The sequence below is a fragment of the Pelobates fuscus genome, chromosome 11 (assembly GCF_036172605.1).
Source record: "Pelobates fuscus isolate aPelFus1 chromosome 11, aPelFus1.pri, whole genome shotgun sequence".
In the NCBI taxonomy this organism is placed as follows: Eukaryota; Metazoa; Chordata; class Amphibia; order Anura; family Pelobatidae; genus Pelobates; species Pelobates fuscus.
In genome coordinates this window covers 65,357,542-65,370,225 of record NC_086327.1, presented here as the reverse complement: position 1 = coordinate 65,370,225, position 12,684 = coordinate 65,357,542, and the positions used below count along the sequence as shown (strand labels likewise).

The 12,684-nt window shown below is 39.4% G+C and overlaps 1 protein-coding gene across 3 annotated transcripts in view; it reads right to left on the bottom strand.

Moving 5' to 3' along the window:
* The window catches only part of RASIP1 (Ras interacting protein 1), a 1,304,986-nt gene that overhangs the window by 898,169 nt on the left and 394,133 nt on the right, over positions 1-12,684 (bottom strand). For 2 of the 3 annotated variants that reach the window (XM_063436332.1, XM_063436333.1), the window contains exon 5: positions 9,764-10,402. The exons of the other annotated variant lie outside the window; for it this stretch is intronic. In XM_063436332.1, the coding sequence (XP_063292402.1) occupies positions 9,764-10,402 (639 nt within the window). The remainder of the gene's footprint in view (positions 1-9,763; positions 10,403-12,684) is intronic. 3 annotated transcript variants of the gene reach the window in all.

Sequence of the window (12,684 nt, the reverse complement as noted above, 5' to 3'; positions counted from 1 at the left end):
CACAGCACACACACACACTGCACCCCTAACACTCACAGCACACACACACACTGCACCCCTAACACTCACAGCACACACACTGCACCCCTAACACTCACAGCACACACACTGCACCCCTAACACTCACAGCACACACACACACACTGCACCCCTAACACTCACAGCACACACACTGCACCCCTAACACTCACAGCACACACACTGCACCCCTAACACTTATAGCACACACTGCACTACACCCCTAACACTCACAGCACACACACACACACACTGCGCACCTGACACTCACAGCACACACACACACCTAACACTCACAGCTCACACACACTGCACCCCTAACACTCACAGCACACACACACTGCACCCCTAACACTCACAGCACACACACACACACACTGCACCCCTGACACTCACAGCACACACACACACACTGCACCCCTAACACTCACAGCACACACACAAACACACACACTGCACCCCTGACACTCACAGCACACACACACACATTGCACTCCTGACACTCACAGCACCCTCACACACACTGCACCCCTAACACTCACAGCACCCTCACTCACACACACTGCACCCCTGACACTCACAGCACACACACAATGCACTCCTGACACTCACAGCACCCTCCCAAACACACTGCACCCCTAACACTCACAGCACCCTCACTCACACACACTGCACCCCTGACACTCACAGCACACACACAATGCACCCCTAACACTCACAGCACCCTCACTAGCACACACACACACACACACACACACACACTGCACCCCTGACACTCACAGCACCCTCACTCACACTGCACCCCTGACACTCACAGCTTCCTCACATGCACACACTGCACCCTCACACACAGCTTCCTCACACGCACATAGCACCCTGATGCAAACACAGCACCCATCACTCACACACTGCACCCATCACATACACACAGCACCCTTACCCACATAGCACCCTCACGCAAACACAGCACCCATCACTCACACACACACTACACCCCTCACACACACACACACACACACACACACACACACACTGCACTCCTCTCGCACACACACTACACCCCTTACACACACCCTCACACACACTGCACAATATGCTTTCCTAGCATTTTTGTCTCCTGGTATCCCAACTATGGAGACACCAGGGACAAATTTCAAGCAAACACAGTGCAATCATGTTATTAAATTTGCTTGCGCTGTGCTGAACAAATACAGCGTATTTTTCTCATGCCAGAGCTCTTCAGCAGAGCTCTGCACATGGTCTAGCCTGGAAGAGCATTGAACCAACATGCTCACTTTGTGATGGGGCGTGCTTGTCATTGGTGATGACAAAACACACCCTATCTGGACCCGCACCCTTTTTAGTGGGCCGCTGTAATAAAAAAATGCCCGGGCCGAATTTTCTTCCCAGTCCGGCCCTGCTACCACCAGTCCTTTTCGTCAAGAGCGTCTGCAATTTTGGCTCAGTATAACGTCAAAACTGTCCACACCTGGGGCTTTCCATGAACCACATGCTAGGTTGGACAGATCTGGCAAAGACAAACTCAGTTGCCCTATTGTTTACCTAGGAAAGTCACATGTGTGTAACAACTTTAACATAGGTACCTGTGGTTATAGTGGAAAAACAGGAAACAACAATTACAGGGTGCGCCAAGAACACATTAAATAAATAAAATTTATAGGAAAAAAATACCAGGGAAACAGGTAAATAAAGTCTATAATTCACAGGTATATTCTTCAGAAATTCTCAGGATGTATTGGGTCAAGTTCTCATCAGCATATATGAAAGAAAAAAAAAACAATGGCTAGGAGTATGGCTACAGACAACACTGAGATTAAGAAATGCCAACACACATTTATAGGAGCTATAACCAGCTCGAGTTAAAACATCATACAGTGGTATTTAAACTCCCCACATGTAGAATATTCCTCTCACAAGATTTTCAGTGCAGGTTATATGAAATAAAAACCACAAGAGAAGGCCCATAGTGCTCTCTATATTAAAAAAGTGCTGGATAAAATAAAATATGTACTTACAATTTACAGAGCAGACAAACCGCTCTGTGTAAAGCGCCTGGGTGGTACGATCCCCACCATGAATTCTTTGGATGGTATAAAAGCTTCAGATGTTTAGGATATGCCAGGTACAAAAATAAGGATAAATATAAAAGTATTTAAAATAGTCTGAAAAAATACTTGTATATAGATTAAAACACAACACGTTTCGCCACAAAATGCTTCTTCAAGTGTACATAATGTTAGCCTGGCGCATGTGGGTTTATATAAGGTCCAAACAATCATCAAATTGAAAATGGTGTCTTATTTGACCTTTGACCCTAAATGAGGTCACATGGCATGTTTCAAAGGTCAAAGGACATATAAACAGGAAGTAGAAAAACTAAAAACAATATTACATATTTGACTGGGCAAATTTACATTTGAGCTGGAAAAACAGGTCAGTGGGCTTGTGCACCACCAGCAGAATATACCCAACCCCTGAGGGCCACAAGTTCAAATCCCCCCATCCCTCCAAGGCAAAAACAAGTGGTATATACTGGTTATGTCAAGGGAAGAGGGGGGTTTATAAATATTATAAAAAATAGAATAGAGACAAAGTAAAAATAGAAATAAAAGGACAATAAGGTTAAATATAGGGGCAAAAAAATATCATTTATACCCTTTTTCTTATAAAAGACATAATTAACAGTAAGATAAATAAGATTATAAACAGGATAAATATTGGAGTAAAAATATATCATTTTGTGGAGAGTAAACATTAACATTATATTTCTTATAAAATACATATATAAAATGTGTTTATTTAATAAATGACCTTTATAATTATACAACAGTGTTATAGGGGATAATTATAAAAAGTTAAAAAGGTCAAAATCCGCATTTAGGCCATCTGGTGTTAATGTTTTCAAGTTAAAAACCCATTCCATTTCGGTTTTTCCCAATATCTTTTTTATTTCTCCTCCTCTCCATGAGGTTGTGCATGTTTGAATGGCTGTAAATTTTAGATCGCAAGGATTTTTTTGGTGGTGTGTCAGAAAATGTTTGGAAACCGTATGATTTTCATAACCATTCTTGATATTTCTGCAGTGTTTGGATATCCTAATTTTTAAACATCTGGATGTCATGCCTATGTATTGGAGGCCACAAGGGCACTCCAATAGGTAGACTACATTTTTTGTGTTGCACGTGATAAAGTGCTTTTTATTGTATGTTTTATTGGTCATATTGGATTTAAAATTAGTGATTTTATTTGGAACCAAATCTTTTGTAGTTCTACATATGATACATTTTCTACATTAAAAAAAAAAAAAAAACCTTTAGCATTGGATAAAGTAGAGGATTTAATTGTCTTATTTTTTGTATAGTTTTTAGTGAGAAGGCTTTAAAAATTAGGGGCACCTCTAAAGATAATATTTGGTTTTGTGGGGATGATATCCTTCAAGACGTTATCTTGAAGTAGAATGTGCCAATGTTTTTGAATATTTTTTTTGATGTCTCTATTTTTATTATTATAGTCAAATATAATTGGGATTGATGGAACGTTCTTATTTTTACTTTTTTCTTTATATTTAAGGAGACTATTTCTATCCTTGAGCTCTATGTAGCGTTACTCACCTTTCATAGGGGCCGGCCGCGGTCCTCTCTTCAAGCCGCGCGCGGTCCTGCGGCTGCACGAGCCGCACGCGGCTCATCCGACGCTTCAGGCAGGAAGGCGGGCAGTGACCGCGAGATGCGGTCACATGTCCCGCCTGAATCTAAGAGCGCGCCGCGAGTCTCGGGCGCGCTCTTAAAGAGACAGTGGGAGCCTAAATTGCCAAAAGGCTCCCATTGGCCCCTGTCATCCCACACACCCCATACACTTACCTTTTGGGGGTGTGGAAGTGACAGGAGCCAATCACATTAGTTTTGAACCTATTTATACTTACCCTTTTCCCTTAGTTCCTTGCCCTATCGTGGTTTCTGCTACAGTTCCCTTTAGTGCTTGTTGTGTTCAGTTGTGTTTCTCCGTATTTGACCTTGGCTTTGTATTCTGACTTCGTTTTCGCTTTATCCTTGTCTGTACTGTTTGCTGGCTTGCTGATTCCTGTGTACCAGACCCCGGCTAGTTCTCGTTTACGCTGTCTCTTTGTGCCCTTGACCTCGGATCGTTCCTGACTCTGTACTTCTCCTATTACGTCGAGTCCGGCCACTCTAAGGTCCGGTAGACGTATCTCTCCTCTGTGCTGTCTTCTGTTTGGCTGGATCCTGCGTGTAGGGGTATATACTCGTTACACTCTACCTTCGTAATTATAGAGTTTAATTTATTTTCCGAGTAATTTTTTTCTAAAAACATATTTTTTAAAAATTGTGGTTTGTGTATTAAAATCTTCTGGTATAGAGCAATTTCTTTTCAGTCTTAAAAAATGGCTTTTTGGAGCACTTTTGGTCAATCACATCTTCTTAAAAAAGGCTTTGGTGTTTATCTTGCCTTCTTTGATAAAAATATTAAGATCTAAAAAAATTATTTCCTCTCTTTTAAATTCAGTCGTTAGAATAATGCCTCTATCGTTATTATTTAAACGTTCTAAAAACAAGATGAGAGAACTTTCTGGCCCATTCCAGATAAAGAATAAATCATCAATATAGCGAAAATAGCAGACCAGGTTTGCCCGCCAGCTATGATACAGCGTCTGCCTCCCAGTCAGCCATAAAAAAAGTAAAAAAAAAACTAAAAACCAGAAGAAATTATTAGTTAAAATAATCATAATACCCTCTATAATAAAATTAATTTGGGATTCTTTTTTAATATAGAGAGCACTATGGGCCTTCTCTTGTGTTTTTATTTTATATAACCTGCACTGAAAATCTTGTGAGAGTAATATCCTACGTGTGGGGAGTTTAAATACCACTGTATGCTGTTTTAACTCGAGCTGGTTATAGCTCCCATAAATGTGAGTTGGCATTTCTTAATCTCAGTGTTGTCTGTAGCCATACTCCTTTAAGTTACTGCACCATTGGTCCCCGCTGTGGGTTTTTTTTTTTCTTTCATATATGCTGATGAGAACATGACCCAAGACATCCTGAGAATTTCTGAAGAATATACCTGTGAATTAGAGACTTTAATTTGCCTGTTTCCCTGGTATTTTTTTTCCCTATTATACATTTTATTTATTTACTTGGCGCACCCTGTAATTGTTGTTTCCTGTTTTTCCAGTCCTTTGAAGGGTTTTGAGGGTTACCCTTCCTTTCAGATGTTCAGCCTCCCCCTCCCCGTTGTGATCAGTTTGGATAGCGCTGTTCCATCCCTCTTTTTTTTTCTTTATTATTAACCTGTGGTTATAGTGCCTGCAGATTGTTACATGTGTGTCCACATTGTTTTAGGGACCACGCCATGTGTTCTAATAAAAGTCATGCTAAACCATACTTGACATCCATAAAGATTGGTTCTTTGGCTCACGCATTAGCCTCTTACCCATCCAAACACCTAGTGGAATTCTTGATAGATGGTTTCACGGAGGGATTTCATACAGGTTTGGTATATATCCCCTCTGGCATTTACGAATGCAACAATTTACAATCAGCATTTTCTGACATGGAAATGGTTGATGCTCTTTTACAAAAATAATTGGAGGATGGGTTCTTGTTGGGTCATTTTCGGGAGCCCCCATTTTCCATTTGGAGAACCAACCCTATAGGATTAGTCACTGGGAAATCCTCAGGTAAACACACACTTATTTTAGACCTATTCGCACCTCACACCTTGGCTATACCGAGCCTTAATTCTTTAATTCCACCCAAGGAATTTTCACTCCAGTACACCACTTTAGACAATGCCATACACACCATCATCACAGCTGGCATAGGGGCTTGGCTCAGTAAAACTGACATAATTAATGCTTTCAAATTACAACCCATACGCCCGTCACTATGGCATCTGCATGGTTTGAAATGGAAAGGTCTATTATGGATTCTATTAATGGAATCTATTATTTTTTCACAAGGCTCATGTTCGTGTCAAAAAGCAGCCCAAAATTTTTTGATACCTTTGCTGAAACCTTATGTTGGCTACTAATAAACAATTGCAGATGTCTGGTCGTTATACATTATCTGGACGACTTTCTGTTCGTGGAGAATAAGTCCTCTTCCCCTAGTGATCTGACCAAGGCCATCTTGTTTTTTCACACGTAGGGGGTGCCAGTTTCTCCCAAGAAAACAGAAGGCCCTGACAAGGTAGTTAATTTCTTGGGTATCCTGCTTGATTCAGTAAGCATGGAAGTGAGCCTCCCCTCAGGCAAAAATTACAGTATACTACGAAATATCAACAACTTTTCGGTCAGTAGGACATGCAATCGGAAGGAATTGCAATCTTTGTTGGGATCGTTAAATTTTGCAATATGCATCATTCCACAAGGTAGAGCCTTTATTTCTAGACTCCTTTGTCTCCTCCCTCTCGTACCAAATTACGTTACCCGTATCTGCTTGGATGTACAAGCTGCGACTGATTTGTTGATGTGGTGCAAATTTTTGTTGCAGTGGAATGGCAGAAGCATGTTCTTGCCTCCATTGTCTGTCCATTCTCCGATCATTTGGACAGATACGGCAGCATCAACAGGTTTTGCTGCCATATTTGGAAATTAGTCGCTTTGGGATGGTTGGCCAGAGGGGGTCCAGCACATCGAAGGGTTCTCACGCACCTCAGCCTTATTTGAGATATACCCTATAGTTGCAGCAGCCGTGGTGTGGGGTCAGTCTTGGGCAGGTAGCTTGTACACTGTTTTTCCGACAATGAAGCTACCTGCCACATCATAAACAAAGGTCGTTTCGAGTCTCTGACAATAATGAGATTCATGAGAAGACTGACCTGGCTGGCTGCCTGCAATCACTTTCATTTGGTGTGTTCTCATGTACCAGGGATCTTTAATACTGCAGCTGACAAATTGTCTCGCTTTGAATTCCAGGCTTTCAGAGACACGTTAACCACTGCCTCCCCAACAGCCACTGCAGCACCACGTTTTCAGGATCTGGTAATGGACTGAAAGAATTGGCAAGGCATAGTCGCGCCTTGGCTAGTTTAGCCCTGTCCGACAATACCAAACGGTCTTACAATAGAGCTTTCAAAATATATAAGAGATTTATGTCAGAACATAACTTGAATCAGTTTTTGCCATTTCCACACTGGTAGCTTTTGCTTCATTTTGTCATCTAAAACTCAAACGGGCACACAACACCATCAAATTATATTTAACCGGCATCCAACACCACACGTATACCTTATACCCAGATAACTCTATTTTTTTTTTTTTAATCATCTTACCCCATGAAAAACAAACATTCTCAAAGGAATGCAGAAAGCCTAAACAGCTATTTAAGGACATGTCTGACTTGTTGGATACTGACCCATTTGAACACAATACAAACCTGGTAATCAAAACAGCAATCTATTTGGCGTATTACGGTTTTCTTAGACCTGGCGAGTTTACCATACATGGCAACAAATACACAAACGATCACTATAAAGACATGTTCACTATATCTTGTCACTACCCATTACAAAAACAAGTCAGCTGGGCAAAGTAGTACCCATTACATATTATCCTACTGCAAACAAATGGTGCCGGTTAAAGTACTAGATACATATCTTCAATCATTACCGCATCAGGCTGACATCCCGCTGCTTGTCATACACATAGCTGTAAATTTATGCAATACGTCCGCATGTTACTGACCAGACTAAGTCTGAACGCCAGTCATTTTTTTGGCCATTCCTTTTGGATAGGGGCAGCCTCCACAGCCTCTAGTCAAAATATTCCAGTGCATGTAATTAAGTCCTTAGGTCACTGGAAGTCCTCAGCGTTTGCTTTGTATATACCTCAACCTGTCTTAGAAATGAGGTCTGCCTTTGTCCGACTGTCATCTTGAGGTATTTTCTTTGCACTATGCTTCATCTATGTAATAAATATTTTCTGCTAATTTTTGCCCTCTTTATTACAGGCCTACCGCATATGTCGGTTTCGGCATACTTCAACCGACTTGTTCATATCTATAATGTACACCTTGCTATACATACGTTACAAGAATAGCACCGGACACAAATATAAAGGCTTGCCTGGAGTTGTGGGCGGGGCGTGTTGATCTATTTAAGCCCTTTACCTGCATCACCATGTATTCTGACATTTGGCAGGCCCCACCCACCACTCCCTCAACTCAATTGAATGTACTATTTTATAGCTAGGGTGGGCCCTCTTTATTACAGGCCTACCGCATATGTCGGTTTCGGCACACTTCAACCAACTTGTTCATATCTATAATGTACACCTTGCTATACATACGTTTACGTTACAAGAATAGCACCGAACTGCACTCACGGTCTTCCGATGCAAAAAATTATTTATTTCATCTAATAAAAACAAGTCAGCGTTTCGGTCCGCACAGTGACCTTCCTCAGGACAAAGTGACTTTGTCCTGAGGAAGGTCCCTATGCGGACCGAACCGTTGATTTGTTTATTAGATGAAATAAATAATTTTTTGCAGTTTTTGAGTGCAGCCCATGCTTTTGTTATGTGAATATTAACATTCCCATAGGACTGGCACCCTGCAAGTAAAAGTTACCTTCTATTATGAATATTCAGCTTGAGTGCAAGGAATTTCATTATTTTTGTATATGTGTGTATATATATACATGGGCACATGATGGACATAAACAAAAACAGCAGGATGCAGCATAATTTTCAAGAAAAATGCTAAAGATATAGGTCATACTTTACATTAATTATTTCTCTTATATTAATATACTATAGATGTACATCCTGAGGTGTCTGCTGATTTCTATAATGTATGCTAAATATTAGTTTTGTGTTCCCACAAGGGGAAACTAACATCAGGAGAGTTCCACTGGTATAAGAAATGAGGAAGAGTGCCCTAGCTTTAATCAATCTAAGGATAAAAAGGATATGCAAACCAAAAGTATAACTTGAAAAAAGAGAGATCTACTAAATGGTGCCCAAGGGATCCATTAACTGGAGTAGTAAATTGCATCTAAGTTCCAGTTCCCCTAGTGCCCGACTGACAGGAAGGTAGTGTAAACGGTGGTTAGGGAGAGAGAAAAGGCACATGGTCTACAGACCCTGTCTCAATTCACCCTAAGAGTTACCTCAACATCGTGTCCACCGGTGAATTGATAGATTTTTATTTTCTTTGAGGCTTTTTATCTGCTTTAGATCAGATTATCTAGTCCCTTGTTCTCTGTGGAACCTGTGCCTTTTCTCTCTCATTAACCTCGTTTACACTACCTTCCCGTCAGTCGGACACTAAGGGAATTGGAACTTAGATGCAATTTACTACTCCAGTTAATGGATCCCCTGGGCACCGTTTAGTAGATCTTCTTTTTTTCAAGTTATACTTTTTGTTTGCATATCCCTTTTTATCCTTAGATTGATTAAAGGTAGGGCCCCCCTTCCTTATTTCTTATACCAGTGGAGCACTCCTGATGTTAGTTTCCTCTTGTGGGATTCTATACATCACTTTCTCCTATTTCCTGCATATTTTGGAGGGTTACCCCCTTATTGGAGTTCCCTATTAGGTGGTTACAGTGATGCAGCTCACAAGCCCTTAACCTTTATCCGAGCTTCTGACCTGCAATCTGTTTACTTTATTTCTCTATTTAGCTTTGTGTTTTAACTGTTTATTGTATTTAGCTAACTGAATGAATATTTACATCAAGAAATAATATACACATAGAAAGATATTACCCAAACTACTTCCTTGATGAGTGTTGCAATTTTCATGACTAGCTTGGGGAAATGGCTAGGATCCAAGGCTCGAGTTGAATGTTCAATGCAGAGGCTGAAGAGGTAAGCAGGAGATAGTTTAAACTCAATACTAGGGTTACCAGTTTTCTCGATAATTTCTTTTAACACAACATCCTCTTCCTGTGATCGATACTGCAATATCAAATCCCGGCTTTCTATATATGCTTGGACAGCTTCTTGTCTCTCCTGCAGAGATCGCCCACACATTTGACATGAAAAGGCCCCACTCAAAGCAGATGAAGACCAGGACGCGGGTAGCCAAAGTGGTCTGCTTTGGGTCTCTCTGGGATCCTTATACATGAACAGAAAATGTTCTCCAAGTCCCAATAAATCCCCTGTGTGAATTTCAGCTTCTCTTTGAAGTACCCCTCCATTATGCGTTACAAGAGCCCCACGGTAAGGCCTTACACGGACTATGTTCTTCTGCCCAGATGAATCTAGAAGCCATACACAACAGTGTTGGGGCAGGATATCAGGAGCAGAGAGGAAAGTGTCAACGTAAGGAGCTTTGTCTCTTGAAGATTTTTCTGCTCTGCCAAAAAGATGCTTCTTCCGTGTCATCACATATATAACAAATTCCTGCTCCGCAGTAAACAGAAAAAAAATAGAATAAAGTTAACTCTTTAAATTAACTGTGAAGTAACAGCAAAATAATGTGCATAATGAAATATATAGAAAAAGGCAGCAAACAAAAGCCACAATTAATCGTGAAGAGAACTCCCTGGTCCAAAGAAGTGACTAGACAACACTTACGGAAAATGCACATAAAAGCAATGGGGTATATCTACTAAAGATCTACACAGATCGTCCACTGAAAATAACCAAACAAAAGTCCAGAGCTTAGATAAAACAAATTAGTTCCATATATATTGTCCAGTACAAAATAGAAAAATCTGTGTAGATATTTAGTAGATATACCCCATTGCTTTTATATATAATATAATATGGCCGTCCAATTGTATCCGGTATAGGATCACCCCTCTCAAACCTTTCCGAATACATTGACATAATGTTACAACCGTATGTAAAACAAACCAAATCGTATTTAAAAGATACAATAGACCTTTTAAAAAAATTGGAAAATGTAATCTGGGATACAGACTACACTATGATCACCTGTGATGTACAGTCTCTGTATACTATTATAAAACATGACAGAGGTTGTAAAGCAATTAGATCTATTCTGGAAAGGGATGACTCTATGCCCCAAGAGCATACTGAATTTTTAATAGAAGGCATAGACTTGATTTTAAAGCACAATTACTTCTGTTTTAAAGATGTTTTTTATTTGCAAAAAACGGGAACATATATGGGTACCAGGTTTGCACCCAGTTATGCCAACCTCTATATGGCGGAGTGGGAAGACCAGTCCATTTGGAGGGGGCATGACTGGGTGGAGTGCCTGGTATCCTATTCCCGATACATAGATGATTTATTTTTTATCTGGAAGGGATCTGAGAGCTCAGCCAAAGATTTTATTTATTTTTTAAATAGGAATAATGATGGTATTATTTTAACTGCAGATTTTAGCAATTCGATGGTTACTTTTTTAGATTTAAATATTTACATTAAGAACAATAAAATACACACAAAAACTCATTTTAAAGATGTAAATGTGAACAACTATATAAGTACAGACAGTTGCCACAACAAGATATGGCTGGATAGCATCCCTAAAAGCCAAATTATGAGACTCAAAAGAAATTGCTCAGAGACATCAACTTTTCTGGAACAAGCAAACACACTAAAAGAAAGTTTTACACAAAAGGGATATGATGCAAAAAATATAGATTTAACAATCAAGAAAACAGCTACAATAGATAGAAACCAGCTAATACATAAATCAAAACCCCTGCCAAACCAGGGAAATCCAGATTTTACCCTACCAATTGTTTTAGATTATAATAACAAAAACAAACAACTGAAAAAAATTTTAACCAAGCACTGGCACTTATTAAAAGAAGATGCAATTCTGGGAAAAATAATCCCAGATAAACCGAAAATAGTATTTAGAGGTGCTCCAGATTTAAAGATGCATTTAACCAAGAATTTTACAAAGAATAGTCCTAATAAAACCAATAATTTTATGGATAATAAAGGTTTTTATAAATGCAATTGTTGCATAGCGTGCAAGAAAACTAAAAAAACAAAAAGAATGGTGACAGAATTTAAATCTAATAATACAGGCAAGAAATACAATATAAAGGACGTTATTACATGCAACAGCAAAAATGTCATTTATTTACTGGAGTGCCCGTGCGGCCTCCAGTATGTGGGCAGAACTATTAGACCCTTAAAAATAAGAATAGCAGAGCATTGTAGAAACGTCGAAAAAGGTTTAAAAACCCACTCTGCACCCACACACTTCTGCTTGCACAACAATGACCCCAAGCACCTTTCATTTACTGGTATAGCTGTAGTAAAAAAACATTGGAGGGGAGGGGATATTGTCAAAAAGATCGGCCAGATAGAAATGAAGTGGGTGTACCAGCTTGACACCCTACACCCTAATGGGCTGAATGCAGATTTTGATCTTTACAATTTTCTATAAATTTTTATAAATAAATATATATTTAAATTTTTATTAAAAAATATTTTTTTATAAGCTTTTTATGGTTTTTACCCTCTTAAAGATCTGCTTATTTTTATTTTTTTATTTTCATATGTATTTTCATTTCTACTCTTATAATAATTTTTTTATTTTATTTTTACTGATTTTCTTCATTTCTTTCGATCTTTTTTACATTTATCAGCACCCCTCTATATATCCACTTGCTCTGCATGATTTTTGGTTTTATATACATTACCCTGCCTGTAATAATATAATACAGTATGACCTTGACCTCTAAGTTATGCTATGT